At 43.0% G+C, this 23,948-nt stretch overlaps 1 protein-coding gene across 1 annotated transcript; it reads left to right on the forward strand.

Annotated features, from left to right (window-relative positions):
- The first annotated feature begins 403 nt into the window (after nucleotides 1–403).
- On the forward strand, nucleotides 404–23,309 carry lemd3 (LEM domain containing 3). Its single transcript, XM_080050711.1, has 13 exons — nucleotides 404–1,808; nucleotides 5,394–5,434; nucleotides 6,223–6,292; nucleotides 7,864–7,937; nucleotides 10,513–10,592; nucleotides 10,718–10,863; nucleotides 11,325–11,426; nucleotides 11,737–11,839; nucleotides 15,122–15,300; nucleotides 16,743–16,824; nucleotides 16,939–17,044; nucleotides 17,610–17,688; nucleotides 21,046–23,309. Exons 1-13 carry the CDS (start codon nucleotides 428–430, stop codon nucleotides 21,222–21,224), a joined length of 2,622 nt encoding a protein of 873 aa, XP_079906837.1. The 5' UTR covers nucleotides 404–427; the 3' UTR covers nucleotides 21,225–23,309.
- The last annotated feature ends 639 nt before the right edge of the window (nucleotides 23,310–23,948 follow it).

Here is a 23,948-nt window from a genome sequence, read left to right on the forward strand (position 1 = left end):
GAGTGCTCCACATTAGGGTACTCCACTCTCCACAATAAATTATTTAATTATGTTTCATCTACAGCAGAAATACGTAGGCCTACGTGTGTGTTGGTTTTAATATGGCTATTCCAATTAGAAATAATTTCAATTAGGCTATAGTTGTTTTGTAGGTATAGGCCTGCTATTGTTTAATTAGTGCAAGAAAAAAAATCTATCTATTTATCCTCCCTTCTCTAGAACCGTACTAGAAATAAGATATAAACTTTCTTTATATTATGTTATTAAAAAAGGTTTTAGATCGAGGAAATTCCTCTTGACTAGAATGTGAGCGTTCTCGTTTATAAATGGCTTACTGTTGACTTTGAACGCAGCCCAGTTGGTCCGCTGCCACTTCACCCCCTTCGTCATTTCCTTTACACAACCTTCTCTGAGAGTGTTGTCCAAGATGGCGTCGACGCAGTTAACGGATGAGGAGCTTTTCTCCGAATTAAAGCGCTTTGGTTTCACTCCGGGCCCGGTTACAGAAAACACACGGCCGGTGTATTTGAAGAAATTAAAGAAGCTTCGCGAGGAGCAACAGCAACGGGGCTCCAGAGCGGGTAAGACCCGTAGCAGCGGGGCCAACAACAGCACCACTGGCGGCGGCAACACGGCGGGATCCAGACAAGCCAGCCATGACGTCACGCACCTGAGCTCGAGCAGGAGACCGGGCCGGAAGTCCACCGTACTCGGGTTCAGCTCCGACGAGTCTGACGCTGAAGCTCCAGTGAAAAGAAAGGGCCTCAATCACAGCGGCAGGGCGGACCGAAGCCCTGCCTTTCAACAGCAACCGAAGACAAGGCCCGTTACTACACCGAACGTTGCTATCAAGAAGAGTCGGTATGGCGCTACTGCGAGTAACGTTTCGTTAAATAGCAACAATTCTTCCCCTGGCCCGGACGGACAGAGAAGTGTATCGCTGGGCTGGGGAGTTCGTGCCAGATCCAGCCCCGAGGCGGAAGGGAGGGATTACGACGAATCCGGAGACGAGGACGATTATGAGGGGGAAACGGAGAAGAACTCACACTCTTTAAACGGTTGTAGCGGGGCGTCTCATTTGAACGCTAGCAAGCTAGCCGCGGATTACTCAGACTCGGACGAAGAGGAGGTTGTGGGCCTTGGTGTTGGAGACCGACAGCGACAGGACAGACTGGAGTCTAGACGGAGCCACCCGAGAGCGGTGTTCACTTCTCACGGAGTCGGCCGAGGTTCCCAGACGGGAGGGGTCGACCAGCCCCAGAGTGCTAACATGGTGGGGAGCCGGAGGGAGGAGGGGGAAGACGAGGAGGCGAAGAGAAGGGAGTCGGACTCGTTGGGGGGCTTGCGGAGCCACAACTTTCCCAGGAAGTCCATCTACGTCTCCCTCGCCGACAACCACGCCGGAGAGACCGGCGGCAAAAACAACCACGTTGACGGCGAGCACGGCGCCTCAAGAAGCAGCATTGGCAGCGGCAGCGGCAGCAGCAGCAGCGCGAGTAGATTCAGCATCGGGTTGAGACCGCGCTTCTCCAACTACAGCAGCCTGGCCCACACCTACAGGGGCAACCACTCCAATCACAGCGCTCCCAACCACTCATACAGCCAGGCACTACTCAAGCACAAGCTGTCTGTGCCGGAGGATGAGCTGCTCCAGCAGTTCAAACGGGAAGAGGTGGCGTCCTCCGGGAGCTTCAGCGCTCACTACCTGTCCATGTTCCTGCTCACGGCAGCCTGCCTCTTCTTCCTGCTGCTGGGCCTCATGTACCTGAGGATGAGGGGCTCCGGAGCCTCTGGGGTGGATGGAGTCGGTGAGTATCTGACAATAATGTGAAACTTTTGCTTTACGTTTATCCCCATGAAGTATGGTGGACATAAAATATGTCCACCTGTCATTTGAAGCCACTATTTGATAAGGGCTAGTTTCATCAGTTCATGATACAATATTAGATCGATATATTAATTGGGCAATGAGGAGATATTTGGCGATATCAGACTCTGCCACAATGACCTCGATTTGATGCGATTCAGGGGCCTGTGGTAGACAACATCATATGCCCATTTAACACAACCTGTTACATTGATCAACCCGTTAAAAACCACTAACATATTATTTACCATTTTATTTCTGAGCTCTTCCAGACATTTAAATGAAAAACAATTCATTCTTTTAGTGGATATAATGGCACACACAGAGAGATTGTCAGAACATATATTAAAGACAGCCAAATGCATAGTGTTGGCATAACATCAGGAAGTTCGATCTTTTGCCAATTAATCAATAAATCTATATCCATGTATCTTACCCTGCTACTATTTAAGGTCTAACTATATACCCATGTGTCAAGGTGGATTGGTTTGTGGGTTTTTCTTTTGGGATTAAAGAAGACGGCTACATAAAATAATAAAAAAGACTACTTTCAAGCCAGATATAATGCTGCATAGTAAAAAGAAAATAACTTCTACTTACTTTACTTACTTTATTAGTCAATGGTTACATTGAAATGTGTCTTTCCGCATATCCCCTCTCAAGTCACCACGTTTCGGAGGGGGTCATAGCGCAGCCATAGTACAGCGCCCCTGGAGCAGGTTGGGGTTACGTGCCTTGCTCAAGGACATAATGGTAGAGCTGGTGGGCACCGTAGACATAATACCAGCCACTACTAGTTTTACAACTAACACCCTCCTGTCCGGTGCTGGGGATCGAACCAGCGACCACGTGTTTACTGGTCTCCCACCTTTCCTCTAGGCCATCCTACCACCATTCAGCTGAATAGAGCTCAGACATCTACTGTATCTGTTTAGCTGACTTCTGTTAGCATCACCTGTCCTAACCAGGATGCAAATGCGACCACTGATGAGTGTTCAGTCAGTCCCTCCTGCAGGTGCAATCAGTGGATGAACTTTGTTAACGGTGTGTTCACACTACTAGAGGAAATGCTGCCTCTCGCACGCTCCTGTTACATTGCACGCCTCATTTTGCATTGGCCGTGGATATTTAAAACGGCGTGAACTGATTTCAATTAAGACAAGAATCTAACCTGCCAATTGAATTTTTGCCGATTCACAATTTCCCACCCCGCTTATAACTAGTATACATGTACGAATTTAGGCTAAATGAAATAAGTTGTTGTGAATGTTTTAGGAGTATTTCTTCCATGGCTTGCACCAACAGCTTCAATGACGTCTCATGGTGCTGCTCTCTGCAGCTGAAGGTCCAGTTGCCTTTTCTAGCGAGTGTTCAATGAATATACATGACTGGCGGCTGCCACTAACATTCATGAAGCTCTTAGTGTGAGCGCACAGTTACAAGTACTGCACATTTCAAGCTTTCTGTCCTGTTTTCAGCGCGTAGAACCCATGACACTGAGGACATGCTGCTAGTGACTGGTGCGCTGCAGGGCTGTGAAGCGCTATCTTCCGGTTCTTATCTGCTTCAAAATAAAAGTCAACTCACGTTTGGCCAGTAACATGCTTTTACTGTTTGCACAAGCAGCAACTTATCTGTGTTAATGTAGAGAGCCGTGTCCATCCCATTTAGTACTGGTGGTGACACACCATTAGACGCTAGAATAGCCGATCGAGCCAAAGTGGACTTAATAACTTACCCGCCTAAGACTACATTTACCCACATTTGGCGAGTGTTCATTTTGGGCCCTCTAAGCAGAGTTGTGCATCGCTCCTCTGTGTCTAAAAGAGACAGCATCTCGTCATTAGCAACCTGTCGCACAAGCGCAAGTAGATGTGTATTTATCTTTGCACACAATACATTTTACTAGCAAATGCGATAAACTGTCGCACTGTACAGCCCTGTTTCACTCCATTCATTGTACCTGCATGATGGATGTGAATAAAACTTGATTAACATCCACAGAGTCAGATGGTGTTGTAGGCCGGACTAGGGATGGGTATCGTTTGAATTTGAACAATTCCGGTTCAGATTCCGGTTCTGACTATCGATTCGATTCCAATAAGATAAAAAAAAAGGGGTCAAATGTTTATGTAACAAATGTCTTTTATGTTTTTCTCTCTCTCTCAATCTTGTTCTTGTTAACAGGCAACATAACACAAATGAAACCCTCAGTCACAACTCCTCTCAGAGCTTTTAAAAAACATAACCAATGGGAAATATTGTTGTCTTAAATCAGGCTATTTAATAAGTCATATTTTAGATAATCAGAAGTGGAATCTCTGATATATTCTACCTGAAATCAACATAGTGGCTTATTTATTTATCTATAACTATTCACGTAGCCTATACTGGGGCAGCTCTTGCTGAGAGTGATCACGGTGCACTGCATGCTGTCTGCAGCAGCAGGCTGGAGGCTGCCCGCGGTCGTTCTCTGCATGTCACTCCCCTCTCTGGATACATCTTGCTACTTTTTTTTTTTTTTTTAAGATATTTTTTGGCATTTTTATGCTTTATTGATAGTGCAGAGAGACAGAGGTGAAATGGGGCAGAGAGGGGAGTGACATGCAGAGAACGACCGCGGGTGGGAATCGAACCCGGGTCTGCTGCTGGGCCCGGCCCGGGAGGGGGACGCCCTACCAACTGAGCTAAAGGCGCCCCCTTCCCTGGTCGCCTTTGACCAATTCATTCGCTCAGGTGACGGCAATACTGTTAACCCATTCACTCCTAAGACGCCTGCCATGCCCACGTCATCGGAGAGTGTTTGCAGTGAATAGAGATAAGGAGACAGAGAGAGGGCAAGTTTTTATTTTATATAAAAACATTTTTATTTACATACAAAATCCCCCAAAATATTGAGATATTATTATTATTATTTTTTATCAATATCACACCCCTACCATACACATACAGTATTAGTCAGTGATGAATGAATGTTTGATTATGGTCACCGGCTCATGATGTGGTGAGGTTTCAAGGTTTGAGTCAATGTACAGACACTGACTCACTGTGGTAGGTGATGTCTGAACTTCCTTCACATTCCACAGCCTCCAAACCGGCTGTCTCATTGTAAAAGACCATCCCTGCTGCGTTCCAATACCCATACTTCCCTACTATTTAGTATGCCAGAAAAAAGATTTAGGATGTCCCAATACATGCACGTCGTCAATTGTAGTATGCTGAAAATACATCAATGCCCTATTAACTCCAATAGCATTTTGGGGTATTCATCTTTATTCTTGACATTTCGCGACATAATGAGAAAATGTTTTCCTTATCTGATTTCTTTTCTCTCCTGTGGCCCTCAAACTCTTCTGTACTTTAGTATGTAGTGTAGTAAAAAGAAAAAGTACGTGATTTGGAACGCAGGGCAAGTGTTTCAGCCAATCCAGCGTGTGCCATCATCACCTGTGGTCTGTGTTGCTCTCACACAGTGGGCTTTCAGTGAGCATGCGTCCTGACCTAATCTCTTTTTCCTTTGTTGCAGTTAAGAGCCACCCTTTTGGAAGCGACTTTGATTCTTCTTATGTGAGTAGATATGTTCCTCTTTGATTTCTGTGTACCGCAGAGTCATGTAGCATAAGCTATCCTGCATTCCAATCCCCATACAGCTTGCCCAGTTGTGACATCACAGTGACATCACAACTGGGCAAACTGTAGGGTTAGACAGTGAGACCATAAAACACTCTTTCTGCCTTTTCTCGGGCTAGGATGAACCGATTTCAATTTTATTTTGCACATTTATACTACATAGAATCTCAGAGCTCAATACACCTTCATATTCCCACTAGTGAAGTAGGCCTTTATGTATGATATAAAAAAGATTGGATGTCCTAGTCTTGCACAGCCAGACCAAACTACAGCCAGTAGTAGTTTGCATGTACTGTATATGTCAATGTATGTACATTATATGTATATTTTAATATCCTTATATACACTTATTCTTTCTACTACGATATGGAGTACTTTTCACTTATGTAGTGCTGAAGAATTGTCAATAAGGTTCAATACGGAAAAAAAAAGAAAAGAAGAAAAAACACAGAGGCAAGATCAAGGCACAATGTTATGATGAAATAAATAAGTAAAGTGTGTGCCCAATTGTATGCATGGTCAGATGTAATATGTAGAATAGAAAAAAAGAAAGAGTATGCTATTTGGAATGCATGGCTAGTCTTCAATATAGCACAGGAAGTGCCATGTGTACACTTAGCATAGAATTAGATTGGAAGATAGGTCTACAAAATAACAAATAAATCCGATATGTTTCTGTTGGTAAAGTGGGTCCAGTATTTGATTGAAGTGTGTAATGTCTACAGAACAAGATGGAGAAGGAGCTGATCCTGAAGCTGCTGCTCAATCTACATGACCACCTGGCCCATATCGCTGGTAACTATTAACTCTGTGCAGAGAACTGTGTTTCCTGAAAAGTTAGTAGGGAGATCTTCCTCTGGAGTGCAGGGTCGGAGGTTCAATCCCCCGTCTCCCCGCCACATGTCGAAGTGTCCCTGGGTAAGACACTGAACCCCAAATTGCTCCCGATGGTTCAGAGGGCGCCTTGCATGGCAGCTACTGCCATCGGTGTATGAATGGGTGAATGTGGTAAGAATTGTAAAGCGCTTTGGGGCTGAGAAAATCGGCTAAAAGGCGCTATATAAGTCAAATCCATTTACCATTTTACTGTTGTTTTAAATTTTAAATTTGTTTAAAGCAGCAGGGCCCACAGTTTGGTTTACAAACATATTCTAGGCTTAAGTTTGGTTCCAGGTGCCTCAAAATGATTTATGATGATAGAATTATTGCACTTGTTACATCTCCATGTAGCACTTACGTGTAGCACTTTGTAGTTTGGTTTATTTGAAGCTATAGTACTGACGTGATTCCTGTTGTTCTGAGATTGTACCTTCATGGTTGAATGCACTCAATGGAAGTCGCCTAGGATAAAAGCCTCAGCTAAATAAAATGTAATGTAATTATTCAATACATCTAATTAAATGTACAGTAAATACGTTTTTAAACTAACCACAGGCTCTGTAGACTAGAATATGTTTGTAGACCAAACTGTGGGCACGCACTGCTGCTGTAATCGACAACAGTAGCTGTCCAATATCATAATTATTCTACATTTCTTTGTTGGTGGTGATGTTATGTGTAAGGTTAGGAAGGCTTAAGAACCACAGCAATTCTAATTTTAAAAGTGCAACAAATATACACAAATCAATATAGGTTTATCTTACAGCTTTGAACTGTTTGAATGCAGAACATCAGAACTCAACTTTTGAATTGCTAATTCTAATATTAATGTGTGCTATATCATCTGGCTATGGTCTTAAAATTTAAATTTCTCTCATAGTTAATAATTAATAATAATTAATTTCTTAAAAAAATAAAATAATAATAGATTTATTTTAGTTTTTTAAACTAATCAGTCCGATATGTAGATTACAGCCATATCGGACCCGACATTGTATGGGATCGGCCCCATCCCTATTTGTAATCTCCTTCAACATAAACCTTGGGTCACACAATCCAGTCTTTGTGCCTGTCAACATGAGTACTAACTAGGTTAACACAGGGTGTGAAAAACACATATTGTGTTGAACGGAGCAGTTGGCAGTAATGTGCTCTTTCATCAGTCAGAGCATTTACATGCAGACTCTTAATCGGGTAAATAAACGAAGAAGACTTCAACAGGACTTGTAAAATGCATGTAAACACCTTTATTCGATCTGGACGTGGCTCTATAACCACTTGTTGAAAGGGCTACAGCGCCACCTAGCATAGCGGAGTCAGGTATGCTCTGGAGAGTTATCGGATATTTAAAAGGCCACGTATACCCAGACAAGTGACACGGTCCGGTCGAGTGGCAAGTTCGGTATATGTGTTAATCCAATCTAGTTTTCCCATGGAAACGCACTGAGTGATAGTTTGGTAATGGTAATGATGCTTTGTGATTGCAGGCCAGCATGACTGTGGAGACCAGCAGCATCCAAACAGGAGTCTATCCTTGGAAGAGGCCTCGGCATATTTACTGGTAAACCCACACATTGATATGCTGCCTTGTTCAACACAACCTCAAAAGCCATCTCCTCTGAATCTACAACAAGCAGGTTTATGGTTCACAGTGGCCATGACGTTCTTGAGTCAGGGACACTCCAGATCTTAATACTTAATTTTTATTTTTGTGAAGTGTATATCTGGCAGAAGGAATAGTTTTCTACTTTACAGCTAAATGGAAGCTGTTTCCTGTGGTCAGGGTGTTGTGAGTCCAGTCTGAACACAGGCAGTGAGAGTGATTAGAGCACATAGCATACGAGGAACAGGCCCTGTGTTCCCAATCGCATACTCTTTCTTTTTTCTATTCTACATACTACATCCGAAGATAAAAATAATCTAGTTAGGATGCAGTAGGCATCAGTGGCGGCTCCTGACAATAATCTCAGGGGGGGCAATTGTTGCCATGATGGGTAAAATGACCCAAAATGAACCTAAATCAGATAGCTAATATGACAATGTCATATTGCATTTAACAGTTTGTTTTTCCTGTTCATCTGGCATAACCACTCTGGCAACATTAGAAAAGCATTGCACTGTACAGTATTTTTGGACATTAAGTTAGTTAATTTCTTGAATAAAATTATTTTAGCTCTAAAATGATTTAATTATCCGGCTGTGGCCATCACAGATAACTTGTCATCTACCAGCGTGCTCCTCTGATAGGCTTCCTTTAAAAGTGAAGAAACCTGCTCTACAATTAATCACAATAATCTGATTGACTTGACAGTTGTGTTCTTATTAAACAAAATTCGATGCTGGCATAGCATATGTGCAACATTAACAGTGCTAATCATCACATTGGTTTGGGTTACTACTGTCTACAGCACTTGGTAGGCGGGTTTATGTCGGACGGTGATAGCAGCTGTCAGAGTAAACGGTCATGGATCAGCTGTTGAACGGCGCAGGCTCGTCCATATGCAGATTGATGTTTTAATGTTTGTTTTACCTGTTCTGAGAGATGATGCATAGGGGTGACACCCGAAGTTATCCATGCGGTGTCAGTGCTGCCATCAAGATGGATAAAAAGCCAGTATACAGTCCATAATCAACATGCAGCGGCAGCAGGACATAGCGTTAGCTCCTTAGCATCCTGCTAGCCTCGTTAGCCGTTCAAACGAGCCCCGTGAAAATCCGCGTTTATACGATCCCCCAATCCATCTTGGTAGATACTTGCTTGATGGTTACATTTTGTCTGGGAAGGATCTAGTCCTCTTAATGACATGATCAAGTAGCTTGCCAGCCTAGCCTGAGTTGATATAAAGTTGTGTTGGTCTTGAATGTGACCGCTTTGGGCAGCAGACCGGACATGTGACTGTATCAGTCACTGTAATTGGTTCATTGTTTACTGTACGTATGACGACAACACGTTAGGGCGAGCACCCCCGGAACCCATAGAGATTGCATTGTGAAGCCTGCAGTTTGAAAAAAAAAAAAAAGTTTTACATTGAAGTCTATGAGAGCGCTGGGGGCGATTTTCGACCAGTCTGAAATCGCCCCAGAGTGACGGTACAGAGCACAGACGCTGATTGTACAATGATATTCAGACTTAGATGCAGGTAAAAACTGTATTGAAATCATAAATTATGATTATAAATACAAAAAATATATTTTTCATCATTATTAGCCTATTATATTTTTGTTTTTTGCTGGTATGGCTCAAGGAGGGCGTCACCCTATCGCCCTCTATGGGCGAGCCGCTGCTGGTAGGCATACATCGCCTCTGGAGTGCAGGGTCGGAGGTTCGATCCCCCGTCTCCCCGCCACATGTCGAAGTGTCCCTGAGCAAGACACTGAACCCCAAATTGCTCCTGATGGTTCAGAGAGCGCCTTGCATAGGGCGCTACTGCCATGATCGGTGTATGAGTGTGTGTATGAATGGGTGAATGTGGTAAGATATGTAAAGCACTTTGGGGCTGAGAAATGCTTTGAAATAATTGGACAGTTATATTCCTGAAAATGTTCTGGAGAAAGGAGAGACCGTGTTCAGCTCCGCGGTGCTGTGGAGAACACAGGTGGCACACACACAGGCTGCGCTGTGGTGGCACGGATGTGGCAGTTATTTGCAGTTGCTGTTTGACACAACGCTCAGTTTATTGCACTTGCATCAAAATATTTAACTTAGTTAAACTTTATTTTATCCATTTTGTGCCGTTTTGTACACGTATATAACATTTTAATCCACCAATCGAGTTCATTTGAAACGAGGAGTACTCGATTACTAACGCCCATCCATAGTAGCTACAGAACATATACTGTGCTGTGTAATAACAGCAGGGTTCGACATAACGCATGGCCCGTAAAATCATATGCAGGGCAAGTTGATTGGCCAGTCACTGTTCAAGTGGCCACACAAATCCATGAGTTGATTGACATGTATGACGTAGGATTTTTTTAACTGTTTAACCGATTATATTAATTGTCTAAAAGACCTCTTGACGGTTAAAAGGTTAACCATGAACATCCCCTACTGCAAAACAGTATTGATAAAGCAAGAGTGTGTTGAATGTGAATTGTGCCGTTCCTCTCATCAGTACCATGTGTCTCTTGTTCAGGCTCAGAATCCCAAGTTTGAAGGTTTCATTGCGACCTCTCTGGAGTGGATCATCCGAACAGGCCAGGATGTTGGGATAAGGTAATACACCATATGAAAAAAAAATCATGCTGATCACAAGCTGTAGCACGGGACATCTGTACTCAGTGTGTGTGTGTGTGTGTGTGTGTGTGTGTGTGCGTGCGCGTGTGTGTGTGTGTGTGCAGGCTGTCAGGGGAGTTAGCCGAGGACCCAGTGGCAGAGGTTTCTGAGATCTTTCTGCTGGAGTCCACACATCCCAAGATGCCCTTCACGTGCCGCTTCCGCCGAGCCTTCCTCACCGTCATCAGCAGAGTCTTCCTCATCGCAGTCGGTGAGAAAACGCTAATAACGAAATGAACTGTACAGCTCTGCGCCAGGTTTCTTTTAAGAACATTACAAACAATGCACATTTTGCCATTTATTTTTTGCATTAAGTCAAACTTTGCTACGGTGTTATACTCCAAAACGTCCTCCCTGAAAAAGTATTAATGTGCAGTAATATAGAAAATGAAGAATGCAACACATCGAGACTCCTTTTGTAATAGAATCGTTGACTGATGAATCGTAATTGACTAGAACAGTGATGATTCACACCAATAATAGACTTATTCATTTCTGTAAGCATTTGATTATGTATACATGTCTGGATCTAATTGTTTATGCATGCATTTATTAAGTTTTTAATAAGGCCCTTAAAACCGTCAATACACGACTAAATGCAAAAGTGAAAGCCGTCTGTTCAGCAGTTGTGTGTGAACCTGTGAATCCTGTGTGTGTGTGTGTGGTGCGCAGTGGTAGGCTGTGTGTGGAGCGTGGTCTGCTACATGAAGTATCGCTGGAGGAGAGAGGAAGAGGACACCAGGCAGATGTATGACATGGTGGAGAGGATTATCGGTAAGGAGCGCCACACCTTTACAGAGTGGGGGGGTTAGCTCTATGTCTTTAAGAGCGCACTCACACTAGGCCATCTGAAACATGCACAAGTACGTTTAACCAGTGTGAAAGGGCCAGCAGAGTACTAATACATAGACATTTAATCATATACCCAATACATGTATTTAAAGTACACAGGTATGTATGTATAAATCCTAATCTTCAAGTCTATATACTGAATATCACACTGTAAGTCATTTGTTTCAGTGTTAGTGGTTGATTGGTGGCGTTGTTTGGTCCTCATCCTTCATGTTGCCTCACTGTTGTTCAGATGTGATGAGGAGCCACAATGAGGCTTGCCAGGAGAACCAGGAGCTGCAGCCCTACCTGCCCATCCCCCACGTCAGAGACTCCCTGGTCCAGCCTCAGGAACGGTCAGTGCCACAGTCATCCTAGTGTCTAAATCCAGAGTGAGACCCTCTGAAAGGTTAAGAATTCTATATCGGGGCTTAACAATGAAGCTTTCACACAGCAGATTCAAGTCAAAACTAAAACAAATTAGTTTCCTATCAACTATGCCGCTTGCCGAAGAATATCGTCTTTTATAAATATGACAAGTTAAATCTTCTGCCCATTTGTACGTAAAAAAAACCCACCCGACATAAGGTTGTGAATGTCCATCAAACCCCGTCAATTTTTTTTTCCGGGAATCAATTGTGTAGTCAAGACTAAAATAAAACAAATGCTTTTCCAACTTTTGTATGTGCAAAAGTTAGTGAACCCTGAGCTGCATTGCTTAAATGGAGCAGGTAAACACAATCAGGTGGGCCAAACTGAGTGATGAAATGGACCAATGTATTGAGATCTTTAGGGAAGAAATTGGGCGGCACTAGATAAAACAGAGATAAAACCAGGTCAGTTTAGGCTCACCAAAGTGAACCCATACAGGTCAGACATGCCAAAAGGGAAAGAAAATCTCAGAGGATCTCAGGAATAGAGTTGTGATGTTGCACATTTGTCTGGGGACAGCTATACATTAATTTCCGAAACGTTTGAGCTCCATCGGTCCACCATGAGGCAAATCATCTACAAATGGAGAGCTTTAAGAGTGGCTGAACATCTGCCTAGAAGTGGACTTCCTTGAAAAATATCCACAAGAGCCGCCAGATGATTTTTCAGTAATAAGCCAACTCAAACATTACAGATGAAACTCGAAAAATTAGAATATCGTGCAAAAGTTATTTTATTTCAGTAATTCAACCTAAATGGTGAAACTAATATATTATATAGACTCATTACATTCAAAGTGAGATATTTCAAGCCTTTATTTGTTATAATTGTGATTATTATGGTTTACAGCTTATGAAAATTCAAAATCTCAGAAAATTAGAATATTACATAAAATCAATAAAAAAAGGACTTTAAATACAGAAATGTCGGCCCTCTAGAAAGTATAATCATGCATATGTACTAAGTACTTGGTTTGGGCCCCTTTTGCACAAATGATTGCCTAAATGCGGCATGGCATGGATGCTATCAGCCTGTGGCACTGCTGAGGTGTTATGGAAGCCCAGGTTGCTTTGATAGAGGCCTTCAGCTCGTCTGTATTGTTGGGTCTGGTTTGTCTCATCTTCCTCTTGACAATAGTCCATAGTTTCTCTATTGGGTTCATGTCAGGAGATTTGTCTGGCCAATCAAGCACAGTAATACCATGGTCAGTCAACCAGTTACCAGTGGTTTATGGTACTGTGGGCAGACAAAGATCTGGGCCTGCTTTGATACCTCAGGACCTGGACAACTCCACGTAGTCCAGAGAATCATGAGCCCCTTTTACACAGAGATTGTGGCATATTGACGGAACAACATCACTCCAAAATGCCGGCTTTGCTTGCTTCTGTGTTATTTACACAGAACCAAGCAACGCCGGCCTGCTGGCGCAACAGTAGCTCCTTTTACACAGCGTTCCGGAATGAAAGAGGTGCTTGTAAACAGCGTAAGGTGTGACGTAAACATTTAGCGCCGCGCCGGTCAGCTGCTTTACAACAACAACAACAACAACACTGGCTGATGAATTGAGGGCAGAAGTGCTGGAGCTTGCAGTAAGAGGGCCGTATTTTACTGTCCCCACGATGTGCCAGTTGATCTCGCTACGCGCTGAGTCCAACATCACTGGGACTGTTAACCAAACTGACAAAATCAATCCGCTTCACCTCTTCACGTCTTCAGTTGTGTTAGCAAAACAGTAGCTCTGTGGCTAACAGCTGAGCCGGAGCCTTCAGTCAGCTGAAGCAGACGGGGCGAGCAGACTATTCCCCCGTTACTAGGTCGTATCCTTGGTCGTTCCTATTTACTGGCGTACTACTGGCCGCAGCTTGACATAGTAACCGTTGCTACTGAGTGAGTTCCGACCGTGTAGCGGCTGTTGGCTGTTAAAACAACATGTTGCTTCAATGAATTGCTTTATTTTTTGTAGTAGCCATGTAGCCTAATAAGCGGGATAATGTATAGCGAACGGGTCACTTGCTAGAAATAAAGACCGACAAGCTGAAGCAGGAGCCCGACGCGCAGTGGAGGGCTCTTGTTCAGCTTGACCCGTTCGCTATACCCGTTCGCTATACTTTATCCCTTACTTAGCCTAGCCTAGCTTTCCCATTGTACAACTTCTCCTGGGCAGAAATAGACTCATACACTCTGCAAAATGAAGCGCGGGGGTTTGGATTGAGCAACGGACCTCATGATCAGATAGATTATACGCCGTTCCTTTTATTTGGTGATTTTTACGGGTCATCAGGCCGCCGTGATTAATGTTAAACACACGTCCTTCAACTGCTAACATGGTCGCATGTTTAGAACGTAGACTATGGAACGTTAAACGCCCCCCTGTTCCGCAACAACAAGCTGGAGCATTTAAACAGAGAGGCGGAACTGATTGTGTCGGGAATCTTACTACCCCCCGAGGTAGTAAAATTCCCGGAACAATCTCTCGCACCTTTCTTCCCTCGTTCCGCAACTGTCGCATTTATACAGCAGGGCGGAGGGCCGAAAGGCCGGCATATTCCCGGCTTTCACTGGCTGTGTAAAAGGGGCTATGAATTCTGTAATATCCTGGAACAAAACCTCAAGGCTTCAGTTATGAAGTTAAAGCTTGGCCCCAAATGGACAATGCAACATGATAACTATCCAAATGCATTCCAGCAAAACAACCAAGAAATGGCTGAGATACATGTTCTGGATTGGTCCAGTCAAAGTCCAGATCTGAATCCAATTGAAATTCTGTGACTGGACCTGAAGCGGGCAGTTCATGACAGAAGCCAGTCACACCTCACTCAGCTTGCATTCTGTGAGATGGAGTGGGCAAAGATCACCCAAAACAGATGTGAGAGGCCGATGAGTCGTTACAGAAAGCGTTTGGTTGAGGTTATTGCAGTGAATGGAGGTGAAATATCCTTTTAACTGAAGGGGTTCACATACTTTTACACCCATGAAATTTGACTTTGTTAAATCAATCTCTTTTGTTAAATGAACAATGACAATATATAATTTATTTTAGTTTGAATCAATTATTTGAAAAGTCAATGTTATGAACCGGAGTATAACTTATCATTTGAGTTTAGTATTTTTAAGGAAAATAACGGAACATCTCTGTAGGGTTCACAAACTTTCGAGCAACACTGTATATGGATCTACTGATTGAGGATGTGTTTTGTTTTTTACAGGAAGAGGATGAAGTCTATTTGGGAGCGGGCCGTTAATTTCTTAGCAGCCAATGAGTCCAGGATTCGAACAGAGACTCAGAGGATCGGTGGAGGGGACTTCCTGGTCTGGAGGTGGATCCAGCCTTCTCTCAGCTGTGACAAGACCTCCTCCATGCCCTCCAAAGTCTGGCAGGGGAAAGGTAACCCACGCGGAGAATGTGGGCGACTGTGATTCAGGTGGTAGAGCGGGTCGGCAAATGATTGAAGGGATGGTGGTTCGATCCCCGCCCTGCCACTTGTGTCATGGTTGTTGTGTCCTTGGGCAAGACACTTCACCCACCTTGCCTTGTGTGAATGTCAATAGTTAGCCTGCTATCGGTGTATGAATGTGTGTGTGTGAATGGTAATGTGGGAATGGGAAAAGGTCTCCCTTGAAAAAGAGTCTCCGGTCTCAATGGGATTTACCTGTAGAAATAACGGTTAAAAAAATTAAAATAAAATAAAAAAATGTGGTTCCAGAGAGCAATTCATTCTGACATCATCTTTAGGAAAAATGAACAAAGCTATGTATCATTGCTTCACATACTGTATTTCCAGCTGATAGTCAACTGCCCAACATGGCCATACATGCAAACTTCTGGGCAATACAGTAGCTTTAGCGTTTAGTAAACAAGCTACTTCTTAGGGCTCGAGCATGCTCCATGTATCATCTCAAGGTTTGTACACTACAATGTATGGTGCCAGTAGTAGGAAGCAGGAAAGGGACATTATTTAGTTTTATTATGTAGTGTCATTCTAATGGTCTTTATAAATATGACGATTATGGGTGCCTTTTAGACGTCAGGTAAAAAGGAACTGAATGAGTCTTGGTTCCCATAAACCAAAGAGGCAATGATCAACAAGTATGTGCTCACAGTTTGCACGCGGCAAGAAGCATCCCTTGGAATTTATTGGCCCTGGTTGCAGGCTGTGTGATGTTGACTGGGCTTTATAGAACCAGCAAGTCGTTTTTATTTATACTGCCCAATATCACCAATCGGATGGATTGCCAAGTTTGCTTTGGTGTGGTGGTGCATACAATATAACTAGGAAATAGGTAAAAGCATGTCAGCAAATATAATAAATAGGGACTCTACACAAAAGGTTCAGTAAGCGGAATGGTCTATTTAGCTAACATAGCTAACTTCCTGTCAGTGACTACAGTTAGCAGTCCCCTCCCTCGTCCCTACGTCACCACATTAATGCACTGCGGTCTTCAAGCAGCGAGTTATCAAGCATCATCTCAGATCCATAAGTGTGATAAAACATGATAACCATCAAAACAGACATTGGGAAGGATTTTTACCTGCTCCACCATTGTAGGAGCATACACATTCACCCATCTGTAGCTCTGCACGTGCACCGGCAGTGAGACGGGGGCCGGTTTGTAGAGTTCTCTCTTCTGATTGGTTATCAGTAGTGGGATGAATAAAGAGCAATTTAACACTTATATTAACTTAAATAAATCGCTTACTTCACCTTTAACTAATTGTTGAGAAATAAGCTGAATGATCAAAGATTGTGCAACTGATCAAAGTATGCTTTCTTTAAACGTGTCCAGCCTCATGTGGTCTGATTGATTGAGGTTGTGTCTCCTCTGCAGCTTTCCCTCTGGACCGGAGGAACTCCCCTCCCAACAGCCTGACTCCCTGTCTGAAGATCAGAAACATGTTTGACCCTGTCATGTGAGTCACCTGGCTGTGCTGCTCATATCATGCACTGTCACTGGAAACCAAACTGAAGTCTCTTTCCACCATTTGACTTTCTGCTTAAAAAAGACTCTTTGTATGTATGTGTAGGGAGGTTGGGGAGCACTGGGACCTGGCCATCCACGAGGCCATCCTGGAGAAGTGCAATGACAACGACGGCATTGTCCACATCGCCGTGGACAAGAACTCTAGAGAGGTACGCTCTCCCTTTGACTGATGACTGTATATAAGGCACCCCCTTTTACACTTCTTTTTACACTTTATAATTCCATGCACCTTTGACCTAGGTGTATCTATCCTGGGGTGTGTCCTTGGGCAAGACCCACCTTGCCTGGTGTGAATGTGTATGACTGGTGTATATGAGGGGCCGTAGGCGCTGAATGGCAGCCACACTTCCGTCAGTCTGCCCCAGGGCAGCTGTGGCTACTACCATAGTTTACCACCACCAGTATGACTGTGTGTGAATGAATAGAACCTGGATCCCTGTAAAGTTGAACAGTTTAATACGTTGCTGAAGACTCACTTTTGTTGCATTGGCCTTTAACACAAGTTGAGACTTTGACACTCCTAAGTCCTAACCTTTTTTTTCATGTATCTTATATGTTATTTTGTATTGTGTCTTGTACAGCACTTTGGTCAACTGATGTTGTTTTTAAATGTGCTATTGAGATCATTTCTACTTTTACTTTTGACTTTGATGAGTACACTACCATGCTTTGGGCTGCAGTCATGTCACACTGTGCTTCCTGCTCTCTCCACAGGGCTGTGTCTATGTCAAGTGTCTCTCCGCAGAGCACTCAGGGAAAGCCTTCAAGGCACTCCATGGCTCCTGGTTTGATGGTAAATGACACACAATAACACTTCCATTAAGAGCACATCAAAGAAAGAATAAGATTTGAGATGAAGCAGCCGTCATTATGGGGGTTAGTTGCTCCTCATCATACTATGACACATAATTATATATATATAGAAATATAACTTACTTTTAAAAATCACGATTATTTGCAGAATTTCAATAGTTAACTCTCAATCAGATTTATTCATCGCATGTATACCATTATATTTTTAGGGTTTTTAAGCCCATATTAACAATGAGAAGCAACTCTTACCACTATTTTGAATTAAATGAATGCAGAGAAATACTTTCATAAACTTATTGCAAATCCAAAGAAGTGCAAAGAGCAATGGATTGAATTATTTTTATTTGTTAATATTTCAACTTTGCCCATGCAGGATGTGTGGTGTGGAAAACCATTTAGTGGGTATTCCAACTCAATGAGGAACTTCTTCTCATCCATGGTTTACTATCTGAGAACATGTTGACTCCAGGCTCCCACACATGATGTTTGGCTGATGTAGTTGCGTGAAATACTATCTGGAGTCAGCAAGTGTTTGGTTCTCAAACTTTACCGGATCTTTTAATGTGGTTTCGCTGTGTTACTTCCTGTCTTGCTCGTCTGTTCTGTGCTGAATTGATGCTCCGTGCTCCGGCACACAGCACACATAGAAGCCTTGTGTACCTGCTGAGGAGGAACCAGTGAAAGAACACACACTCAGTGAGTTTCCATGGGACAACTAGATTGGATCAAGACAAATACCGAACTTGCCACTTGAACGGACCGCGTCTTTTGACTGAGTATACGTGGCCTTTCAAAGATTCGATAAATGGCCGGAGCTGTCGCCACTATGCTAGGTGGCGCTGTAGGCCTTTCATCAAGTGGTTACAGACCCACATCCAATTCCTTTCCGGCAACAACACTACTATTTCCACTTCCTTGTAAAATCCGCGGCAAGCGCAATTCTCGAGCAAGCGCAGAACGAGGACTCCGATGTGCAAATGCAATCCTGTATACATGCAGGTAGAATGCCGACTATGAACGAGTTATCTATGTGTTCTTATCCGACTTATAGATCCGAAATAGATTGGATAAAGGTGTTTATGTTAATCCAATAACCACAACGACAGTTGTTCGAGTTTAGACTTTTACTGAACGTTAGCATATCACATGCACAACCATGGCCGACGCCATTATTCACAGTCAGAGAACAGCAACCACGCTTGACGCGCACGCGCAGTAGATAACATGCAACAAGTCCTGCAGAAGTCTTATTAGTTTATTTACCTGATTTATGAGTCTGCATGTAAACACACTGAGTGATTAGAGTGACTACACCCATGAGTCAAACCTATCAGCCCCATAGAGGCTCAGTCCTCGTCACAGCGGCATGTAATTCCCCTCTCTACCAGTGTTCATTTCGTTGACTAAGACTACGACGAAAAATATTCGTCAACAAACCTTTTTCACGGATGTAAACTAAATAAAAACTAAATAAAAAGGCAGATATGATGACGAAGACTGAGACGAATATAACTGACACTATAGTCTACGAATAGGAACGAGACGAAACTGTTAGGGCGGGACGAATGGAGAAGAGATCCAATCAGAACTACTCTTTGTGTGGGACAAGTTGGGAAGAAATCCAATCAGTGCAAAGCAGCGAATGCAACCCTGTGTCGGTGAAACTCGACGGGAGACCGCGCCAGTGTGAGAGGGTGGAGTGAGCCGCTGTGCAGAAAAACTCTGCAGTTTGATGGACAAAATGATAGTCGGGGATATACTGCCCGTTAACGTTGTCTAGGGGAACGGCTAAGTTTTGATGCAAAAAAAGTCCGAACACACACAGCGGCAGCAGTGTTGCTTAAAGGAAAACGCAGTTGCTCAGTTTTATCAGCACCTTAACTGCGTGCTCCTGCTCCTGCCCAGGGGCGGCCTTAATGATCTGGAGGCCCGTTTCAAGACCTAGTGTGGGGCCCCCCACTTTTTTTTAAATATTTTCTTTATTTAAATTTTTTTATAAATAATGCTTGTGCATGCATCAAAAAGATTGTGGAATCCAGTTGGTTCATAGACAGATCATGAGATAATGGGTCCCCCGGGCACAGGCTCTTAAAGCCCCCCCTTCCTCCTATCCAGTCAGGTACACTGATTTTATGTGAGATTATTACGAATGAAATAGAATACATGTTTTGTCTGCTGTACATTTAGTCAACTAAAATCTGCTTATATTTAGTTGACTAAGACTAAAATATTTTAGATGACTAGAATAGGACTAAGACTAAATGGTGTGATATTCAAAAGACCAAGACTAAGACTGAATCAGAATTTGCTGCCAAAATTAACACTGCTCTCTACCCCATTCCATCTCTGTCTCTCCACACTGTCAATAAATGAATGGTAAATGAAAAAACTTATCAGATCCGCCGCCATGGTGGAGTAGAGACCACTAGCAGTGTGTCAAAAGAATAGCAACGCGCAATTTAAAATAATCCTAATTTGATTGATCACGATTTAACATGGATACACACAGTTTGTGGATTTCAAATTAAATCAACTAGTGCAGTGCCCGTAGGAAGCAGGTCTGCTGTGTCTGTCCCGCTCGTCACTCATTTCAAGCTTTGGTCGCAGCAGCCAATCAAATCAGAGGGAGGCGGGGTTTAGCCGGAGACTACTTCATGCCCGTCGTTACTGTGGCCTTCAGTGTGCGCATGTATTTGCCGCCAGCATGATATAAATATGATAACTTCTACATAATTGGTCCAAAACTTCATAATCAATCAAGGATGCACACCTTTGTGCCGTGCGCAAGCAACATCCGGAAGCTCAGACCGATCTGAATAACAGTGAGAGAGATATGCGAGTCACAAACAGACAGACAGACGTTTCTTGCTTTATAGATAGATAGATAGATAGATAGATAGATAGATAGATAGATAGATAGATAGATAGATAGATATGTATGTTATACAGGACCTAATATTTCTTGATTCAGCATTGATCATAGCTTGACGAACAGCATATGGAGGCGTTAAGGGATTGTTTGTAATGAGCAGTGTTTTAGAGTGATTTTTTTTGTTGTGGTAAAGTTTTCAGACTCATGGACATGGTGTGGGTTGTATTTCTACTTCACCTACACCTGTTTGTGTAATGGTAGGGGAACACTGTACCTGCAGCTGTGTGGCCCAGCTTATGACTACAGTATTATAGTCAATAGAAGAGATACAACAGAGACATTTAGTGTAGGGAATGGATCACCATGTTGCTGCTTGTCCTCAATCACTGTCTCCATTAGCCTGTGCCTCTACTGCCCCCCTCAGAAGGTAACTGTAAAGTAATGCCATGTTCTCTGCTTGGACAGGTAAGCTGGTGACGGTGAAGTACCTGCGTCTGGACCGATACCACCAGCGCTTCCCCCAGGCCCAGGCCAGCAGCACGCCGCTGAAGGCCTCCAGCCTCCACCTCCACACCACAAGCCCCATGAACACTACCCCCCGCCTGCAGCACCGCAGCCTGGCCAGCTCCTCAGGCTTCTCATGAGATCTCTCCTCTGTGACAGCACCAGTCTGCTGCTGCTCCTTCACTGCTTTTCTAACGGGGAAAGACTTCAGTCTGTCACGGGAGAGCTTTTTTACCTTCTTTTTTTCTTTTCTTTTCTTTGTTTTTTTTTTAATTGTTTTTCTTTTTTTTCAACACAGGATCTTTGAAAGACGTTGTTAAGCGGTGCAGTGTTTGTTTTTCTATAATCTTTGTATTCGAAACTGTCATGGATTTAACAAGGAAGCCAAGTTCTTCTGGAATATTTAAGATGTGTGCAAGAGACTCCAACCATCCCTTCCCCCCTCTTCCACAGTCTAACTGATGCCATGCTGGAGTACATGTGGGCACTATCTGGAAATGGCTGCATGTATCAGAGTATGCCTCCTATGTAAGCTATCAATACAACACAGTGTGGGTGTTACATTTCCTGAAGATGTTCAATGTACTCCCTGTTATTATTATTCCGATTATTATTATTATTTAGTGGAGTGAGGAAGGTATGAACAGACTGGTAGAGGGTGTGCTGTAAATACATGTGAATGGTGGCACAAATGTAATTACATCCTCTGTATTAAAAGCAAAATCATAAATTCATATTTTTACTTTGCTGCTCATTTACCACAGCAGAGTACATCCATAATCGGAGGCAAACACTCCACCGAGAGGCTGAAACAGCTCCCATACACACCCACACAACAGTAGAGCCTAGTGGGACACAAGCGTGAGGACTCAGCCACTGTGCTTGTATTTTTCCTCCATGTGTTCCATATATGGCCTTTGTTCTAATCATTTTGTCCTTGATTTTTGCCATAGCATCCATTTTTGCCATAGCATCCAGCAGTGCTCCTAAAACTCTCAACAAGGATATAACATAAAACAGCTTTTAATAGTCAGCTGAAGCTTTCCTCTCCAGATATTAACCCAATATATTCCCAAGTTATTATCATTGCTTATTTTATTATTTACCCTCTCTGAAGTTGGGTTATTTTCACTAATGGCGCGTTCCCCCTCATTCAGTTGTATCTCCACACCTGTTTCTGACTGGTGTGTGTTATTGTCATCTCTGTTTTCACGTGACGGGACGTTTCCAGTTCACTTTTACGGTCTTTGGTCACAGATATTTCCATGTTGAAATGATGCTACCACTCTTTTTTTTGTCTGTGCGGATGTTGAGCTTGTTAGCTTGTAATAATCCATTCCACTTATTTCCAAGGAGACTGTTTTGAACTTGGGGGATTTCTGATTGCTCGTGTGTTTTTTACAGCACCTGTGTATTCAGAAGATGCTCAAAATCCAGTCGTTAAATTTTTGTATGTGTGAATTGAAAAGTTGGAATTCAGTATTTGCAGTGGGAAAATCGTACAAATGATGCACATTTAAAATATTCAAAAACCGTGCTGCAACTGTTTTTTGCAGCAGACAACCCAATTGTGCCTTAAATGTGTGCTTTTTTAAGACTGGCACTGCATTACTGAAGAATGTCCTGGATTTCAGAAATGCCGAATCAGTTAAAAAAAGGGTGAGTTAAGGCCTGTCATAGATGTAGTTCTAAGTAAAGTTTGACATCTTCACAATTTGGTATTTTGTAGCCTTTTCCTTTATATTAAACCAAATGCTTCTCTATTTATTTATTTTTATCAGCAGTCGTGATGTACTATTTTAATGTCACTAGACCTGTTACATGTGTCGTAACTTTTTTTTTTTTCATCAAGACTGCAATTCATCAACCTTACATCCGCTTCCAAACAATTGTCAGGATGTGTAAAACAAACTAAATAAAGTGAACACTTTCAGAAATAAGCCAGCTGATGGTGCATCACTTTAGTCTATTTTTGTACGTGTCCAGCAGAATGGTGCAGCCGCGGCCACTCAGCCGACACTCATTGAAACAAGGCTGAACGGAAATGTTGGTTTGATGTGACAGCCCTTCTCCAGGCCTTGGCTCCACATTTAAATGCATCCTTTTTCTTCTGATGTATTTTATGTAAACACTGTACATTGATATAATTGTAATATGTACTATTATATGCAGCTTTATTTCCATTGCGTTGTATGTTTGGAGTTACCAGTATCCCTTTACCTGCTAGCCAGAGGTGTGGGGTGGGAGGGGGTGTATAATACTACAGACATTTAAAAAGATACAGATGTTTTAATGTAATTTGTCAATTGTACAAATGGCTCAAATTAAAGGTTTATTAGGAGTTTTTAAATTGTGTCTGTCTCTTTTTTATAAGATTCCCCATTGGTTGCCAATTTAGTGACCTGGGCCCACACAACGCAACGCAATTCAATTCAATACAAACACTCATTCTAAACGAGATTTGTTGCTGGACCGCAGAGCGAGGCCAGCCCGACAAACGCGGATGTCGCATTTGAAAGGACATTGAAAATAAAAGAAAATCAAAACTTAAATCAGTGAATATAAATTGAGATCCGCTGCTGAGGTCTGGGCCAATCGCCACAAACGTTGACTGTAATGGACCTTGACCTATTTCCCGCTCATCTGCAGAGGTGGCACATTCCATCTCTCCTGGCAAAGCAGGTGATGCCAAGAGGAGGTGGTGTAGACCAAGTCTTCAGGGAAATGGACTAGAAATCCATCAGGGGATCCCAGGGCAGGGAATCCTACTAGCTTCAAGATCATTAGGGCCAGATTATTATCAGGTAGACCAGAGTCCTTGAGTGGAAGAAAGGTAATCAAATTGTCTTGGAAAGTAGCTGGTT

The sequence above is a fragment of the Ammodytes marinus genome (assembly GCF_949987685.1).
Source record: "Ammodytes marinus genome assembly, chromosome: 22".
Classification (NCBI taxonomy): domain Eukaryota; kingdom Metazoa; phylum Chordata; class Actinopteri; order Uranoscopiformes; family Ammodytidae; genus Ammodytes; species Ammodytes marinus.